The sequence below is a fragment of the Citrus sinensis genome, chromosome 3 (assembly GCF_022201045.2).
Source record: "Citrus sinensis cultivar Valencia sweet orange chromosome 3, DVS_A1.0, whole genome shotgun sequence".
NCBI classification, from domain to species: domain Eukaryota; kingdom Viridiplantae; phylum Streptophyta; class Magnoliopsida; order Sapindales; family Rutaceae; genus Citrus; species Citrus sinensis.
The window spans coordinates 38,149,344-38,169,926 of record NC_068558.1 but is presented as its reverse complement, the minus strand read 5'-3'; the positions used below and the strand labels follow the sequence as shown (position 1 = coordinate 38,169,926).

The following is a 20,583-nucleotide window of genomic DNA, read 5'->3' as shown; positions in this document are numbered from 1 at the left end:
AAAAAAAAAGATAAGTACAAAAGTAAATTAAATATGACCAAATGGTTGTGGCTCAGTTGGCAGTGCAGATTGAGTTTGTGGGAAGAACTCTTGAATTCGATTTTTACTAAACACACCATTTGGGAGGGATAAAGAGCCTTAATTGTGACTACACCCCGAATTCGGATTAATCAGAACCCAATACGGTCGCCGGATACCAAACGACTTACACAAAAAAAAAAAATTAAATATGATAAGTATCGAGGTGGTAGGAGAATTTTTCTCCGTAATTATTTTGTTATTTTTTGAGTTTTTTTATCCGAAATAAATGAAGATTTATATTTTTTTAAATTGATAATGGACTCTAAAAGAGCTAAAGACCACTAAACGGGAGTGGGCAACCCCAAAAACACCATTATTAAAAATGCTCTGTAAAATAGGAGGAGCATAAGTAATTGCAAGCCTAAAGGAAAAGACAAACTAAATGAAGCCAGAAAATCTGCCGCTATGTTTGCTTCTCTATAGATGTGGTTCACCCTCACAATCCAGTCCCTGCTGAGCAGCTCACGAATGGTAAGGATGAGAGAGTGATGCTCATTAACAGGAGTGGTCGGATTCGCCAAAATTTGAGTAACAGGTTTGCTATCAACTTCCACCCAAATCCGTCGAAACCCTCTTTGCCAAGCCATGCAAAGCCCGTGGTACAAACCCCACAACTCCGCCGTAAGAACAGAACAAGCACCAAGATTGATGCAGAACCCAATCTGCCAAACTCCCCTGCAATCCCTAACAAGGCCTCCCGCTCCTGCAACACCGGAATCCTTCCAAGCACCATCAGTATTCAACTTAACCCACGACCAGGTTGGAGAGCTCCAACGGATCCACTTCTCAACAAGTCTCTTCCCAGCATTGAAAGAGTTGTTGAAGCATCTTTGAATTTCAGCAACCCGCGAGGAGATATCCAAAATGATATGATCACTTGCCCACTTATCATGATTAAACATGAACTTATTTCGCCAGAACCACAGCCGCCAAATGACAACCCCAAAAGTTAACGACCACAATAGTGTATCACCATGAGAGCTAGCCATATGGAGGTTAGAAACCAACCAATCTTTGAAGCCATCCAAAAAGAATCTTTGGTGAGTTACATTAACCAAAAGACGCTTCCAAATTGCCATTGAATAGGGGCAGTCGCGCAGCACATGAAGCGTATCCTCCCTGACAAAGCCACAACGATCGCAAGCTGCATCCATAGCTATTCCCAGAGAAGCAAGCTCACAATTAGTCTTGAGTCTGGAATGAAGGGTTTGCCAAATAAAAACTCTAATCCTCTGCGGTCCTTTCCATGACCAAGCTAGCTTCCAAACCGAACTCTCCTCAAATAGCCACGGCTTAGCAAGAAGCATATAAGCTGAACGAACAGTGAAGTGACCCGAAGAGGATACAACCCAATAAAATTTGTCAGTACCATTGCTCGGGGTCGGAGGAATGATGGAAGGGATCCGTAACAAAACGTGATGGGGCAGGCGATGGCTGAATTTGTTCCAGTTCCAAGAACCATCCGAAAGCGTAAACTGAGCAACAGGTTGAAAACTTATATCAATGGGAATGCTAGAAAGAGCTAAGTTCGCCAAAGGTTGATCATGGATCACCTAACAGTCCCACCAAAATCGCACAGTCGTTCCATCACCAATAGACCAGCAAAGACCACGTTTGGTAGGCTCCCAAGCTCTCCCCACAAAGTATATCATGCACTCAACTACGATTATTAATACAACGCAAATTAAATATAATCATTTTTAGTTACAGGAGATTTAGAGTTTCACAATGTTGTGTCAGGTTTTTATAACATTATGAACTGTTGAAAAATTATTTAATTTACAATGTAGTAAAAGTCTCACAATATTATGAAATCTCAAATCTATATTTTAAAAAATGACGACACCTGTGCTAAAGAATGACTATATATAAATAAAGAAAGTAAGTTTCATGATAAATAGAGTATTAAAATGAAGAAGAGACTTATTCATTGGCCATGCAACCGGCAATGAGCATAGTGTTACCTGCAGCTATGCAAGCAGCATCAGAGCTTGGAGTCTTTGAGATTATAGCCAAAGCAGGTCCAACGGCCAAAATCTCAGCAGTAGAAATTGCAGCACAGATGCCGAGCAGCAACCCGAATGCAGCGGTGATGCTTGATCGGATCCTTCGCTTACTTGTGACCCACCGAGTGCTTCGTTGCACTTCAGCTGGTGATGATCAGAGGCTGTATGGTCTTGCACATGTGGCCAAATACTTTGTGCTTAATCGAGATGGTGTTTCACTCTGTCCCTCAAGGCCATGGCTTGAGACCAAGCCTTACGAGATATATGGTTTGTCTTATTAACATCAAATCTCTTTTATTTTTAATCATTTTTCCAATCCAAAAGTCAATATGCAGATTTGAAGCCAAAAGAAGATGAGAAAGTCTTTGATACTTTATATTCTCTCATGTACATTCTTACAAATTGTTTACATTCTTATTAATTGTTCCTCGCTAATTAGACAAGTATAGATTATCTTTTAAAGAGATTTGAACTAAATTAAATGATTTAAAAAAAAAAGACACACGAACTGTATATGTATTATTTTTTTGTATTTACGCAAATTAGTTGGAGTTTATATTTTTTTTATATTTTAATTCCATTCTAATAATAAATTAAAAGAACAAATTGATAAGATTTTTCTGAAAAACACTTCACTTTTAATTAGATTAATCGCTGACAATGCCTTTTTGTGTGTGTAATAACAGTCTCTGTTGAACATTTAGGTGTAAGCTGACAGACGCAGTTCTCGAAGGAGGAATCTCATTCAATAAGGTTCATGGAACCGGATTCTATGAGTATGCGGGCAATGATTTTAGATTCAATGGAGTTTTCAATAAGGCAATGTTGAATCACACTAGCATAGTTACGAATAGAATCATAGACTCTTCTAAGGGCTTCGAGCAAATTAAGCAGCTGGTGGATGTCGGTGGTGGCCTTGGAGTCAACGTTAATATAATCATTTCTAATTATCTTCATATTAAAGGTGTTAATTTTGACTTGTCTCATGTTATTCAAGATTCCTCATCTTATTCCGGTATGCTTTCTACTAATTATTAAATTCTACCATTGTTTATTTGAACTTTCACAAGCTCAATATTTTTCTTATCCGCATGTGGTATATATATGTAGGTGTGAAACATATAGGTGGGATTATGTTGGAAAGAATTCCAAAGGGGGATGCCATTTTGATCAAAGTTAGCTTCGATTTAAATATTTTGATGAAGGTTGGCTTCGATTTAAATATTTTACTTGCATATAAATGCTCACTTATTTTTTAGGGCTTATATTAAGGACTTGGATCCAAACTTAATCCAATTTTTGCTAATTTTTATGAGAGATTTTGATACATGGCATTTAAAAAAGTTAAAGGATGGAATTTCAATTATTTGTAGTTTTTCTTGTTAGCCGCCAAAAGCATAAGTTTCCAAAACTAACTAAAAATACCAACGGTTGACATAGATTTTCGGTTAATTAGAGAAATAAGTAAGTGGGCGATATAATAAATAAGATATAAATTTGTGTGAACTAGAGAAATAATAAATGGGGCGATATAATGAAAAATACTCAAATAATTTATGTGGTTGAACACTTGGCCTACGTTCACAGATTTAAAAATATATATATTTTTTCACTATTGTATAATGACTATAATGGACTTTTTGCTTATAATACAACTTAAATAACCCAAATCCTCCACAACTCCTCCTTCTAATGATCTTTATCACTTAATTAAAGTTTTATCTGGAGTCAAAATTTACTCCAACACTTCTATATTTCTCAAACTCAAGTTGAGCTTTTGGAGCTTGTAGATTCTTCTTATTTTAATAACCATGAATAAGGCTTCCAACAACTGGTAGATTCAACAACTAGGCTTTTTCAACTAAACTTATCTCCAATAGTTGTGCTCTCCTATTGTCGTGTCTCCTGCAGCCATGCTCTACCACTGTCGTGCTCTCTTACAGCCATGTTTATTAGCCATGTTTATTTGACCTATTCAAGCTTCCTGAGCTTTCCAATTGCCGGAATTATTTAACTAAAATCCTATTGTCTATTATTGACCTTCTGCATTTTTTTTTTGCAACACCAACCAACAAAAGTTTAACTCCATTGTTAGGAAATTGGTGGGTGAAGCAGACACGCAGCTAAAGTAAAATTGATAGAAAAATAAAGAACAAGCACAAAAGAGAATACCAGAAATTACGTGGTTCGGCTTTTAGCCTACGTCCACGGGCGAAGACAGAAAGAAATATTATACTAGTGAAAAGAAGTTACAAGTATTGTAGTATTTTAGCTCACTACCCAAAACCCCAATACACCCAAACTCTCAAATCACTAAGCACACAAAATTATTTTCTCTTGCAAGAATTACTTCTCTCAACTCTCAACTCTCTCTACAAAAAATTGCCTCTCAAGATTGGAATAAAATGAATTAGGGAGCTCTTCCTTTTATAGCCAAAAAATGGCTATTAAATTAATATATATATGTATATATTTCAAATGTTGTTGCCAACTTCTTATTTGGATGGCACCATTTTCTTTGGCCGGCATCACCATTTTCTTTGGCCGGCTTGTCAAAGCCAACTTGAATTGGCTTTGTGGCCACCAGCCTTTGACATTTCTCCCACTTGGAGATTTGATTGAAAATCAATCAATCTCCACATCATCCTTTCTTCTTCGCCATAAACATGTTGCCTACGTTTTTGCTAGGCCACAAAAGGATCTACTCCAGACAAACTTATCAGTATTTATCGGCTTGGTCAAAACATCTGCTAGGTTCTCCTTAGTATGGATTTTCTGTAAATCCACACTTCCATCTTCCACTACTTCACGAACGAAGTGATACTGAACTCCTATGTGCTTTGTCCTGGAATGAAAGGCTGGATTCCTTGCAATGTGCAAGGCACTCTGACTGTCACAAAATACAGAAATTTTCTCTTGTCCGTGCCCGAGCTCCTCCAATAACCTTTGTATCCAAATAGCTTCCTTGCAAGCTTGTGTAGCTGACATGTACTCTGCTTCTGTTGTAGATAAAGCCACAACGGTCTGCAGTTTCGAAACCCAGCTTACAGCTGCTCCTGCAAGTGCAAACACATAACCAGTAGTGGATTTTCTTTTATCAAGGTCTCCTGCAAAATCTGAATCCACATAGCCCCTGACAGTAAACTCTGATCCTCCATAACATAATGCAACATCTGAGGTTCCTCTGATGTATCTCAGAATCCTCTTCACAGCTATCCAATGCTCTCCGCCAGGATTCGCCATGTATCGACTGACTGCTCCCACTGCTTGTGCAATGTCCGGTCTTGTACATATCATAGCGAACATTAAACTTCCCACTGCTGATGCATACGGTACTCGAGACATCTCCTTCCTCTCCGCTTCATTGCTAGGACACATACTTGAGGATAATTTGAAATTAACAGGAAGTGGGGTAGAAATTGACTTACAATCTTGCATGTTGAAGCGTCGCAAGATTTTCTTCAAGTAATTCTTCTGTGAAAGCCAAATTTTCCTGTTATTTCTGTCTCGGTGAATTTGCATCCCTAGAATCTTGTTTGCTGGTCCCAAGTCCTTCATTTCAAACTCCCTAGCCAACTGTGCCTTCAATTCTTGGATTCGATCTTTGTTGGAACCTGCTACCAACATGTCATCCACATACAACAGCAAAATGATGAAATCATTATCTTCAAACCTCTTGTAATATGCACAATGGTCTGAACTGAGTCTGTTGTATCCAAGGCTCATTATGAAGGAATCAAATCTCTTATACCAACACCTCGGCGCCTGTTTGAGACTGTATAGAGATTTGTTCAACCTGCAAACCAAGTTCTTTTTTCCTGTTTCTGCAAAACCTTCTGGTTGGAGCATATATATTTCTTCTTCAAGTTCTCCATGAAGAAATGCAATTTTCACATCTAACTGCTCTAGATGTAGGTCAAATGTGGCACACATTGCCAAAACTATTCTGACTGTTGTGAGTCGAACCACCGGCGAAAATATCTCGTTGAAGTCAATACCTTCTTTCTGAGCATATCCTTTCACCACCAATCTCGCACGATACCGCTCCACTTGGTCATTGCCATCACGTTTGATCTTGTATACCCATTTGTTTCCAATGGCTTTTCTTCCGTGTGGTAGTGGTACAAGTTCCCATGTCTTGTTCTTGTGTAGAGCTTCAATTTCTTCCTGCATTGCTGTCATCCACAAAGCAACATCTGAGCTATTTAAAGCTTCATGGAAAGTTGAAGGCTCTCCATCCTCTGTTAGAAGACAGTATGCAATGTTGATTTCTGTGACATACTCAGAGTGCCACGTCGGTGGTCGTCTCTCACGAGTTGACCGACGAACTTCTGGAGCCTCAGACTCGACTGGTTCTTGTTCCTCGTGCTCTGGTGCTGCTTCAGAAGAATCTGAATCTTCTAGATTATTTTCCACATATACTGGCACAGTCTCTGACTTTTCTTTTGTAGTGCCATCATCCTCATCTCTCCTTTGCAGTTGATCTTCTACAAAGATAACATCTCTGCTAATGACGATCTTGTGGGCAGTGGGGTCCCACAGACGATACCCCTTTACTCCATCAGCATACCCCAAGAAGATACATCTTCTAGATTTTGGATCCAGCTTTGTTCTTTCTTGGGCATTGTACATCACGTACACAGGACATCTAAATGCATGTAGGTAGGAATAATCAGCTGGCTTTCTAGTCCACATCTCCATCGCTGTCTTCAGCCCAATAGCTGTAGATGGCGATCGATTTACTATATAACATGCAGTTTTGGCTGCTTCTGCCCAGAATGAATTGGGTAGACCAGCAGTCCTCAACATAGCTCTTATTCTTTCTGTAAGAGTTCTGTTCATCCGCTCCGCCACTCCGTTTTGTTGAGGAGTGTATGCCACCGTGAACTGCCTCTGAATACCTTCTTGCTTACAGAAAGCAAGAAACTCACCGTCTGTATACTCTCCACCATTATCCGTCCTTAAGCACTTGATCTTTTTACCAGATTCAAGTTCCAACCGCGCTTTGTATTCTTTAAACACTAGAAATACATCTGACTTTTTCTTAATTGGATACACCCAACATCTTCTGGAATAATCATCAATGAAAGTCACCATGTACTTTGCACCTCCCATGGATATATCCGGTGATTCCCAAACATCAGAATGAATCAAGTCTAGAATGCATTTACTTCTAACAATAGATCTACTGAATTTTAATCTATGCTGCTTACTTGTAACACAATGCTCGCAAAATGGTAAACTTACCGATTTGAGCCCTGGAAGTAATTTTCGCTCAGAGAGAATCTTCAAACCTTGTTCCGACATGTGGCCAAGTTTGAGATGCCACATCATCGTTAACTCTTCTCCATTTGATGCGACACACGCATCAGCCTCCTGTAGTGTTTCTCCTTTAAGCATGAATAGATTAGCACCGATCTTTTCTGCCTTCATCAATACAAGCGCGCCTTTAACGATCTTCATAATTCCATTTTCCACATGAGTTCTGTACCCATGACTATCCATTTGTCCTAAAGACAATAGATTTTTCTTCAGGCCGTTGACATGTCGTACCTCTCCAATTGTGCGAATTGTACCATCAAACATTTTTATTTTGATAGTACCAATACCAGCGATCTCCAAGGCATGATCGTTACCCATATATACAGATCCTCCTGAGATAGGTTCATATGTGTGGAACCATTCTCTCCTAGAGGTCATGTGCCAGGTAGCTCCCGAGTCTATAAGCCAGACATCAGAAAGTCGTTTTCTGCCTTCTGAAACAGTTGTTGCCTCACTGTAGAGAATTTCGCCATCATCTGAGGTACTTGCTACACACCCCTGAGCATTTGATGACTCAGGTTCTTTGCCCTCTCTTTTCTTCTGGTTACTCCAACACTCCTTTTTGACGTGCCCTTTCTTGCCACAGTTGTAGCATTTAACATTCTTCTTACTTCTGGATTTTGATCTACCATGATTTTGACTCCCACTGGGGCCACGTTCTGTTGATCTTCCTCTCGTCACCGATAGCGCCTCCGCTTGCTGCGAACTTGCTTGTCTGTTTTCCTTGTTTTTTCGCCTGCTCTCCTCATTTAATACGGAGGCTGCAACATCGTCGAAAACTAGACCCTCCACTGGATTGTTGTTCGTCAGGTTGATGATGAGTTGATCATACGAATCTGGTAGACTTTGAAGTAGAAGCTCTGCACGTTCATTTTCCTCTATATTATGACCCAACGTTGTGAGTTGTGAAAATAGAGTCTTCAATGTGTTGATGTGGTCGGTCACCATTGTAGATTCCGCCATTCGAAGAGTATAGAGTTTCCTCTTCAAGAAGATTTTATTGTGTAGTGACTTGGCCTCGTACAATTTTGTGAGAGTATCCCATATTTCCTTCGCCGTATTTTTCTCTGCCACACTGGATAATACTCCATCCGCAAGTGCCAAGTGTAGATCAGAAATGGCATTGCCGTCTACCTCGTTCCACTTGTCATCAGTTATCTCCATGGGCCTTTCTTCAATTGCTGCCAAGCAATTATTTTTCCTCAATACAGCTTTCATCTTCATTTTCCACAACGAAAAATTATTTCCGTTAAATTTCTCAATTTCATACTTTGCCGCCATTTTGTTGATAAATACTGCACACAAGCTGGTATACCACCTTGAATAGTTATGAGTATGTGTGAGAATGCACACCAGGAAAGTTCCCAGGAAAGACTGGAGGGGTCACAATGGTCCCACTTAAAACCCAGACTCCTTAAGCTCTTATCGCCTTTGTGACAGAACTTTCCTAGACATGTACAAAACCACACAATTGTTTTACTCACACCACTATTCCCTGCTTTGCACCGCAAAATTCTTGGATCGCTCCCACCGTTTCACGTGAATAGTACCGTATACGTGAACAATACCGTATACGTGAACAATACCGTATACGTGAATAGTATCGTATACGTGTATAGTGACGTATACGTGAATAGTACCCCTTACGTGAACAGTTCCTGACTCCAAAAAATACAACCAATAGCTCTGATACCACTGTTAGGAAATTGGTGGGTGAAGCAGACACGCAGCTAAAGTAAAATTGATAGAAAAATAAAGAACAAGCACAAAAGAGAATACCAGAAATTACGTGGTTCGGCTTTTAGCCTACGTCCACGGGCGAAGACAGAAAGAAATATTATACTAGTGAAAAGGAGTTACAAGTATTGTAGTATTTTAGCTCACTACCCAAAACCCCAATACACCCAAACTCTCAAATCACTAAGCACACAAAATTATTTTCTCTTGCAAGAATTACTTCTCTCAACTCTCAACTCTCTCTACAAAAAATTGCCTCTCAAGATTGGAATAAAATGAATTAGGGAGCTCTTCCTTTTATAGCCAAAAAATGGCTATTAAATTAATATATATATGTATATATTTCAAATGTTGTTGCCAACTTCTTATTTGGATGGCACCATTTTCTTTGGCCGGCATCACCATTTTCTTTGGCCGGCTTGTCAAAGCCAACTTGAATTGGCTTTGTGGCCACCAGCCTTTGACATCCATCTGAGTCACGTCTTCTTTCTTCTTCACCCGGTAATCCATTAAAAATAAAAATGAAAAGGCTTATGAGAAAAACCAAGTAAAAATTTATCACCTCTTGTGTAGTTGTTTTGTTCATGTCTCTATCATCTTAGTCTCTTAAACAAATATTAGAATTGAATCAAATTTAAATTCTTTCTCCCTCTTCTTCTTATAATTTATAATTAGAAAAAGAGGGATTAAATTAGATTAAATCCTTTTGTCAATTATCTATTTAGTTTCTGTATTTTGAAATTTTTGGAAAACATCCTTGACGTTAATTTATCTGTTTCATCATGTCAATTTTTCTTTTTCTTTTTTTTTTTAAGTTATATCAAGAAAAGTATATTATTTTACCCTTGAGAAGCTTAAATCAAACAATTGTGGAAGTAATAATAAAGCTTTTTTTTTTTAATTTTCTGAAAGCTCGAGTGTTGGACAAAGCTCAAATTGATTTCTTAACCATCAGTCCCCCAGGACTGAAACTCATGGTCCTATTAAATAAAATTACTTGAAGATCAACCAGATAACCTTGGGGCATAATAACAGGTCATCAATAGCTAATATTAATTAATAATAATATTTTGTAGTCGATACTTCATAACTGGGGCAATGAGCATTGCTTGAGTTTGTTGAAGAATTGCTATGAGGCTATTCCAGAAAATGAAAAGATAATTATTATCAGTAGAATGCCAATGGTAATGCCTGAGGCTCATCAGCTGCCGGAGAAGCCTCCATGATGGATGTAATTTATGTTAATGAAATCTTCAGGATGAAAGGAACGAACCAAACAAGAATTGATGGCATTCGCAAGCAAAGCTGGATTTAAAGGTGCCAATTATGAATGTTTTGTGTGTAACTTTTGCGTCATGGCGTTCATTAAGTGATAAATTATATGCTTACTAGCTTAATTATGGTATTTTTTTTTTAGTTATGATTCTTGAGCGACAAATAATATTCGGCAGCACGGTCACACTATATTACTTTCGTACTGTTGTAATAAAATTATGTTACATGCGTAATTATCTTTTTCATGTGCACGAGATTGACACTTTACGCACTCTCAAAATTTTATTTTTATTACTTCAGTATAGATTTTTAATAATGTGTATTTTATAACTGATGTTAGAACAACAATTGAAAAAATACATTGCTGAAAGATATAAGTGGTCCTCAATTTTCACATTCAAATTGATTTTTCAAAACCTCTGCAAATTAAAAATTTAAAATAGCTAATTTATCTATTAAAAGATAAATTTTACCCTTCAACATTGTGTTTCTTTTTGTTACACATTGTGATTCTTTAAAAATCTATCAGGGATGGGTTCTAACAGAAGATTTATACTCAATTACTAGTGTGATCTTATAATGATTGTGGAATACGCTTTTTTCGCACGCATATAACAATCTGTTGTTATAGATCGGTGCTTATCATAGCAACAGTATGTGTTATCTCTTAATTTCGTGATGAATTCTTGAAAGTTTGCTCCAATTGACAGTTTTACCCCACTAGCTGAAAAATGGACTTCCATATCTTGTGCATTAGTGAATTTTCCTGTTTAAATAGAAATAAAAACATTATTGTAAAATAAGATAGTAGTAAGTTGGGTTCCCTAGATGAGTCCAAGTGTAATAATACTTTATTTACTCATGTTAAATTATCCTTAACAATTATATCGAATGTATAAAATATTAAAAGCATACTTGAGGGTGCAAATAGTTTCACCTTTCTATAAAACTTGAAGTTTACAGGAAAATGATAACCATAAACATACTATTCAAATAGTCATTAATTGAAATTATTATTTCTTCAATACGAAGAGGGATTATTATTACATGGTGGTGATGAATAACGTATTTAATTTTTTGGAGCAGCGGCAGCCCCGCAGAAGTTCCAAATTGATTATTAATTCTTCCTTAAAGATATTCCGACAATAGGAAACCAACAGCTCATTTCATTAAGAAATAAAATTGATTACTAATTCTGCCTTAAAGATTTAGACAACAACAGCTCACTTAATTAAGATATAAAATGAGAGGATCAGCACAGTAGAAAATGAGTCTAAAAAAACCATAAAATATTGAGATTAATTTGTGTTTTCGAGTTCCAACCAAAATTTTATGTGGCAGAAAGATGTTGAAGAGATTATTCTACAACAGCTGTGAAGAGAGTAACTCTCAATTCTAAAGTTGACTTTTAAATATGAATCAGGCCATGAACTTCTTCATATAAAAGATTGCACAAGCCACACACAATAGTTTTACTTTTTTTTGTGTAATTATATTTCGATTGTTCAACGCATGTGATTGAACTTATCTATACGACAAGATCCTTAAAATAAACATGACATGAAATCATGTACTGGGCAGTCTTTTACTCCATGCTTATGCAATCCTAACAAGAAAAGCCTGTAAAAATTAATTAGATGGAAATTACCAGAGCATTCTCTTTGAACAATGAAAAGGTTTTAATCTTGCTGACACTTTATTTGCTCTTTGTTATTTCTTCGGGAGAATGACACTTCCTCCTGTATAGTTTTTGGGGTTTTATACAGTTACACATCTTAAATTTTTATAATTATTTGTTACTCCTTTGACGTCAAAGTTTTCACAACAAAACTCATTCTAGCCACAAAATAATACTTTTTTAAAAGAAAAATTAACGTCCAAAATAACGAGATGAAAATTTTGATTATGCAGAGCAACGACACTCGCCTTATTAGCTCTCTTATATATATATAAACCATAAAAGATATTCCATATTTAGAATTTAGCGGAAATACGGAGTTGCCAATGCAATAAGAGCCGATTTCTTATGTTTGGTTGCACCAGTTGATTCAGTGATGTCCATATCTTCCTCTCTCTCTTCGCAAGGCTGTGACCAATCAAACTTGTTTAAAAGACTTGCCAATGCGAGCTCATTTACTCTCATTGTAAACTCTATGCCAGGGCAAATTCTTCTACCAGCTCCAAACGGAATGAACTGAAGATCATTGCCTAGGAAATTGATTGAAGGATTTACTAAGAACCTCTCGGGCCGAAATTCGTCAGCTTGATCCCAAGAAGCACGGTCTTTAGCGATTGTCGCATAATTAATGTACACTTGTGTTCCCTCAGGAATATCGTAGCCATTTATTTTGACATCCTGAGTCGATTGCCGAGGAAGTAATATCGGAATTGGTGGATGAATGCGTAGAGTCTCTTTAAACACAGCTTTTAAGTAATGGAATTTATCCAAATCATCCTCGGTTACGTTTGATTTGTCACCAACAATTTCTCTAATTTCATTTTGCACTTCCTTCATAATCTTTGGGTGCCTTAAGAGCTCCGTCATTGCCCATTCTAGGAGTGTGTATGTGGTGTCTGTGCCAGCCCCAAACATATTCTACAAATTAAAGGGAAAAATTAATAACAAATCTATTAAAAAGAAAAAGGAATTTGTTCCAAAATTTAAATTGTATTGTTTATCAGAAATAAATAATAATCCAAAGAGTTTTATCTCATGTGCCAAATAATTTGAAAATTAGGGTAGAGACCCATAAGAACAATTCTCAGAAAGATAAGGCTGTGTTGGGCTCGCATATTTTTCCGTAGATTTTATGCTATGGTCTCACCAAGCTTGCTATTTTTTCACAATAGCCCCTGCTGAAGCAAAATCCTAGTTACTCTACCGCTGAAAAAAAATGAGTAATATTTGTGATAGAATTTGCTTTCCTATGACGGATGACAAAAGAATAAGAATTTACGAACTCGATTCCGCAGTGATTTGACCTTATGTGAGGGAAAATGATAAAAAATAATAATAATAACTTGATCATTTTCAATTTTTCATTTCTGCGATTCAAAATCTATTAAAAAATATAACAGAAAAAAAAAGTTAACAAATCTTTTTTTACGAAAATTTTGGTAGCTTTTGAAACATGAGAAGAAAAATTATTAATTTTGACAAACGACGGGGCTTTGATCGTTTTCTCAATCTTGTGCCAAGTAAAATAAAAACTTGTGGTTCCTTGTTAGTAGATAGTTATGTAAAAATGATAATATCTCGATCATTCATTATTATGAATTTACGCCTGACACAAAAATCTTTAAAAACTTAGCATAACATAACTCCTCGGTCGCAACTCTTTGTATTTACTGCAAGAGGCCAACAAAATAACAATATGCAACGATTGGTATTAAAGGGAATAAGAGCTATACGTACAAAGATAATGGCCTTTATGCTAACTCTGTCAATGGGAAAGCCAAGCGTATTTTCTTTCTGAATCCCAAGCAAGACATCTACAAAGTCCTGATGATGGTCATCCTCAACTTCCCCACAATTACTCATCCTCTTCTCGTGCTCTTCAACAACTCCATCTAGAAAATCATCAATCCCCTTAGCCGTTTTCTCAAGCTTGGCATTAAAGCCATTGAAATTGCACACCCAACCAAGCCATGAAATGTAATCTCCCACATAGAAACCACCCATCAACTCCATAGCCTCCCCCAAAAGCTTCCTAAACTTACTCACACCCTCCCCTCCAGCACTATACTTTCTTCCCAAAGCCACCGTACACAATACATCGTTCGTTAGAGTATACAACACTTCACTTAAATTGACTGGCAAAGAAGATGAAACAAGTGATTCAATTTTTTTTATCATAAGGCCTACCTCTTCTGCCCTAACATTACGGAAAGAATGAATCCGTCTGTTACTTAAAAGATGTAACACACATATGCTTTTGATCTGTCTCCAGTACTCACCATAAGGTGACGTCGCCACGTCTTTAGAACCGTAGAAGAGTTTTTCAAGTGGTGTTAGCTTTGGTCGGTTTGCAAAGATAAGATCATGGGTTTTCAAGATCTGGCGGGCGGCATCAGCAGAGGAGACAACAAGAACCCGAACTTTGCCAAAGTGAAGCAACATGAGGGGGCCATAGCGTTGTGCTAGTGCATCAAGTGAGCGATGAGGGTGAGAGCCAATCTGGTGGAGGTTTCCAATGATTGGGAGCTTTGGTGGAGAAGGTGGTAATAGGATTTTGTTGATGGGCTTGAAAATGTACCATTTGAAAAGGGCAACAATGAAGAAGATGGCTGCAACTGCGAACCAGAACAAGGGCTCCATCATGAAAAAATTAATAACGTTTTTGTGATCGAAAAATTAATGTGAGCAAGTCTTTATAATGCCGGTACGTACAAAAAGACATGGCAATACGGGTCACCGAGTCTTGTTCGTGTCACGAGGTCAATCCAAACACAACCTAATTAATAATCATGTCAAAATATTAAAACCCAAACCCAAACCCGAACATAAAAAATAAATAGTTTATCTAATAATTCGTTTAATATATATATATTTAATAGCACCAAATATTACATAGTTACATTATTAAAGTTTTAATTATGTAAATAATATTATATACCAATATCATAAAATATACATGTGTACCAATATTCTATACACTTACACTATTAAAGTGCTAAATCTATATAAAATTTTATAAATAAAACATTGTGTATAAGCTCATTCTTCCAAAAAAATAAAAAAAGAGGATCGTGTCCTATATTTGAGTTTGAATAATAAGAGTTTAAAAATAGAAAATATAATCGTGTTATTAGTCAGGTAAATTGATTAAGAACTTTAACTCTAATTCGACGCGGAAAAAAATCATTGTGATTCAATCCCACTCTATTTAACAATCATATCAAATTTAATAAAGCATATCTATTTATTCGTGTCGGGTAATGGAATCGTATTAAATTTTGCCAATTGTATAAATATATAGTGTGAGGAAAACTTCTCCCACTCAACATCAATCTTTTTTTGTCTTTTATTATAATTTCAAGTCATTCTTTTGAATTTTATTATAATTTCGAACTCGGATCACCACGAGCGTGAAGCGCATTCACACTATATCAATTCAATTATTGTTAAAAGAAATTATTGAAGATTTTAGGCATCAGTAACCTATGTTGAAAAGATGTACAAGAATTAAAGACATGAAGAAATGTTTCAACCTTTTAATTGTGTGAAGAGTAACATAGCCACGTTCGTAAGTGGAATCGGATTGAAGTCCTAAGCCCGCCCCCCCCCCCCCCCCCCCCCCCCCCCCCCCCCCTCCTTTTTTGGTTGGGGAATACTAGGAAAAAAAATTCTAAGAGGAGTCCAAAATAACCTTCTTTACTTTTTGAGCATTTCAATTTTTGGACGTGTCCCCTGGATATCGGAATGGATTCCAAATTACATAAAATTTTATTTCTTTTATTTTTATTCACTGCTTTGGGTAATTAATATAATTAAATTTGGGTAAGTCTATATAAAACTGGACCCTATAAGCTCTTTCTGAAGAGTTTTTAATTTAAAATATTATTCTCTCCAAAACTAAGGGATTATTACAAGGTGGTGAAGGGTAACACAATTAAATTTTTTTGGGGCAGCAGCCATTCATATCAAAAAGTTCCAAAACTTGAAGAGCTTTAGTCTTGCAAAAAGGTGAAGTTACGTTACGTCCACAAATTTATGAATTGCTTGTTCTGATTTCTTGACCACATTTTGGAATGTTTTATTTGACACTCATTTAACTGAATTTAATTGAAGGAAAAAAGAGCAAAACCCTTTTATTGTTTAAGAAAATTAATCGAAATTTTCTTAATGTTTTAAAATAATTTAAATTCCGAGGAGTGTTAACTTTTTCAGTAATCTTATTATTTTATTCTTGGTGGTCGTTTTATGTTGCAAATATGAATAACTTTAATTATTTAGTTAATTAAACAATTATTTAAATGAGTGTGTATTAAAATTTTAGAATTAATTAAAAAATTATGACAAATCCCTTATTTTTTTCTCATATTTTTCAATTAATTATGATTAGAAAATTATTCAATTAACTAAAGAAGGGTAGGGATATTTCCACCCCACTACCTACATAAATTCATCCCATTTCTTAAAAAAAAATTAAAATAAGTTCACATTATTTTTAATAAACACAAATCAATAAAAAAAATTGCACAATTATCTAATTAAATCATTTTTATAATTTTTCTTATATAGGTTTCCTTGACCATTTTGACCATTAAGGTTGCTTTGACATAAATTTTTTTAACTATTTTACTCTTATGACATAAAATGGCCTAATTACCCCAATAATTGTGTGTTCTTGTATTTAATAGTTTGTGTATTTAACTTTGTAACCCATACTCTAACTTTTTCTAAATGAAATCTAATAATTTTTAATACCTTACGTGTAAATGATATAAATTTGATAGCTCGATAATTTACATGAGTATTATACCATAAAGACATTATATAAGTTTAATTAAAGATGCATAATCAGACTAATAAAATAGAATTGAGTCAATTGACACATTTTTTAAAAACAGTTAATTTGTATAAAATTAAAAAAAAGTTGAAGTTAAAGTAAAATTTTAGTACTTTGACTTTATAAGGATAAAATAGTCAATTTAAATTCAGGTGAAAGCAATCTTAGTAGTCAAATATAATAAAAAAATTAAATTTAAAAAATAGAATTAAAATATATTTAATCAGTTAATTCTCCAAAATTCTTGTTTATTTCAAAGTTTTAAAAATGTTGTTAATTTTTTCTAATTATTTTCTAGAAGTGTAGTGAATTTATAAAAAATATGAGGTGAAAATATCGCCACCCATTAAATAATTAAAGGTATTCATATTTCCAAAATCAAACAACTACTAAGAGTAGAATGTTAAGATTAACAATAAGAGTGACACTCAGGAAGATTTGGATGTTTTTAAATTGAACAAATTGGTTGTTACTCCTTGAAGATTTTGTTCATTTGGAAATTAACAGCTTATTTAAATAAGACATAAAGTACGAGGAGCAAAGCAGAAACAAGCCTAAAAAGGAACATAAAATATAATAATTAGGCTCCTTCAATTAAATATGACATGAAAATTTCTCTGAACTTGTGGACGAAATTAATTAATAATCGTTACATTGCTATAGATAATGCCATGAATTTTTTTTCCCGGTTATTTTTTGATTTCACAATTCATTTTAGAAACATATTGTTGATGAAGTGTAAATTTAGCCTTTCAACAAATAAATTAATTTGCAAAGTATTTGAATAATTAATTTGTATGTGAACAAGCCAATCTTTTAATGGTGCATTTTCTATTATTGTGCCCCCAGCCTATATTAAAAAGTATATAAATCACCTTATCGTAAAATTAGACGGCCCTCGTAAAGCATAGGATTTAAATAAATAACCCCAGGAAAAAATATATATAATGGAAAACTAGTAACATTGCAATCATATTTACGGTGGACTAATATAATCGTATGAGCGCAATTGAATAATGAAATTTCACTGGGGACGACTTTTCAAAGAAGAAGCATCCTTCCGAAGTTTTTATTTTTATTTTATTTTTAATTTAAAACGTTTAATTATTGTAAGCTCGGCTAAGTTTGACTGCGACAACTGCTTGTCCAATTTTAAAATGTCCACAAAGTCCTCAAATCTCCACGCTACAGCTGGACGGAGATGAAGCAAAACTGTCCTTATGAGGGAGAAATTTCTTTCCCATTTTATTGAAAATAAAAGACAGGTTAGTTGTTCAGAATCCAATTCACATTAAAAACTTGTGAAGAAAATTCTATGGCACGTGAGAGACTGCCAATAGATTATAATATTAAATGGCTTAGAAAATGTCTAATGGTGCGTTTGATATTGAGATTGGACAACGGTACCTTAAAAGTTATAGCACTAAAGTGTTTGGTAAACACTAACTGATGTGGCTTATAATTGATATGATTTTTTACTTGTATAATAAAAAATTTATTATATCTTTAATAATTTTATGAAAATTATTATTTAAAATTTATATTTACTACATATTATTAACTTTTATTTAATAGTTACAGTTTTTTTTTTCCACAGCAGCTGTAACTTAAAAACTACAGCACCTCAATCCCAAACATGACCTAAATTTGAATTACGTAACTCTCATCTAGTGGTCCGGCTGGTTCGGACATCCATCCTCACAAACCATACAACACCAGCTTCTGTACCACCTGAGAGATGTGTTCCAATGGTATTAGATAGATCAATAATGTGTCATTGTGTGACATTAATGTTTACCATAACATACACAATATTACCCATTAAAACGACCATCAAGTTATCATTGTCACAAATTTCACATAGCATATGAGGAATGTATACATACAGATGTTTCAATTTCAATCACAGATGGCTTTAAAAATAATGTTTAAATCATAGATTAATAGTATGTCATGAGCAACGTCAACTGCCGGAACAACCCTCAATTAAAAATGATGTATACACTTCCAAATTCCAAAACTGTAGGATTCCTATCTCTACTTCAAAACCATGATAGTAGACCTAAACCATATATAATCTGATATATTAATGTTTATGGAAGACATAACAGAAATAAGCTACCAAATGCTCTTAGGTGATGTTTGGTTTAAAGAAATGTGAGAAAATGAGAGGAGAAGAAAGTGGAAGAAAAGAGAGAAAAGGGAGGAGCGAAGCATGAAATACTTTTTTAATGTTTGATTTGTTACAGAATTATACAAAGAAAGGAAATCTCTAAACCTTAATTTAGACAATTCTAACTTTAAGTGTAAAACTTTCAATATTCATCATAAATATAATTCAAAAAATTAAACAATAAGTTTATTTAATATATTTACATAAATAACTAATAAAAATTATTTTAAATAACAGACTTTTATTTATGATTAAATTTTATTTAAAATTTTTTATTAACATAATGTTATTTTATTATGAATTTAAGTAATTATAATTAATTTAATTTGTTTCTAAATAAATTATAATATAATATAAATAATTTCTTAATCAACATATTATAGTTTTTAAAATTTCCCTTCAAAACTCAAAAAAAAAACAGCGCCGCCATACGCCGCTTCCTAAGTTGCCTGCGGCAGCCACCACACCATCTGATATATGCGCATGAATCATATGAAAATGACACGAGATTAACGATCTCTAAAATGGATTAACTTATTTAGTCAAAAATTTTAATTTTTTTGGGAATTTGTGGAAGTTGAAAAGTTTCTAAACATTTTAAACTGGATTTGAACAACATAAATCCATTTTTTTATATCATTGACAACGTAGTAATATTGATTGCCGACAAAGTCCAATGGTAATGGCAGTGAGATTGCACACGCAGGTGACAGCAGCGATGGTGGCAGTCCCGTGACTATTAAATTTATATTTCTATATTTTTCAATTAACTAATTAATTAAATTTATTTTATTAAGCTGTTTAAATCATTACTTAAATTTAATTGATGTAAAATGATCTATACTGTTAAATTGATAAAATAAAATTATAAATAATAATTATTTGATTACATTAAACAAGTTGAAAAATTGAAAGGGTATTTTTTACAACTTTGGTTTCCAATATAAGAAAATTTTGAATTCTTCACTCCTTAATATGAAATTTAAATTCTATATTATAATGAATACTAAATACTAATAAAAATTAAATTATTTACATTACGTCAAACCACCGGAAATGAAAATTTTGTTCATCTGGAAATTAACAGCTTATTTAAATAAGACATAAAGTATGAGGAGCAAAGTAGAAACAAGCCTAAAAAGGAACATAAAATATAATAATTAGGCTCCTTCAATTAAATATGACATAAAAATTTCTCTGAACTTGTGGACGAAATTAATTAATAATCGTTACATTGCTATAGATATTGCCACGAATTTTTTTCCCGGTTATTTTTTAATTTCACATTTCATTTAAAAAACATATTGTTGATGAAGTGTAAATTTTAGCCTTTCAACAAATAAATTAATTTGCAAAGTATTTGAATAATTAATTTGTATGTGAACAAGCCAATCTTTTAATGGTGAATAAGCCCAAAAGAAAAAAATCTAATGGAAAACTAGTAACATTGCAGCCCCATTTATAGTAGACTAATATA

General features: G+C 34.5%; 2 protein-coding genes across 2 annotated transcripts; one reads left to right on the top strand and one right to left on the bottom strand.

Moving 5' to 3' along the window:
- Positions 1 to 2,029: 2,029 nt before the first annotated feature.
- Positions 2,030 to 3,358, top strand: LOC127900820 (anthranilate N-methyltransferase-like). Its single transcript, XM_052436065.1, has 5 exons — positions 2,030 to 2,354; positions 2,423 to 2,474; positions 2,792 to 3,102; positions 3,198 to 3,262; positions 3,347 to 3,358. Exons 1-5 carry the CDS (start codon positions 2,030 to 2,032, stop codon positions 3,356 to 3,358), a joined length of 765 nt encoding a protein of 254 aa, XP_052292025.1.
- An 8,933-nt stretch (positions 3,359 to 12,291) lies between these two features.
- Positions 12,292 to 14,757, bottom strand: LOC102620060 (cytochrome P450 736A117-like). The gene is made up of 2 exons (XM_006494119.4): positions 13,837 to 14,757; positions 12,292 to 13,017 (listed from the first exon to the last, which is right to left on the bottom strand). Exons 1-2 carry the CDS (start codon positions 14,740 to 14,742, stop codon positions 12,403 to 12,405), a joined length of 1,521 nt encoding a protein of 506 aa, XP_006494182.2. The 5' UTR covers positions 14,743 to 14,757; the 3' UTR covers positions 12,292 to 12,402.
- Positions 14,758 to 20,583: the final 5,826 nt, after the last annotated feature.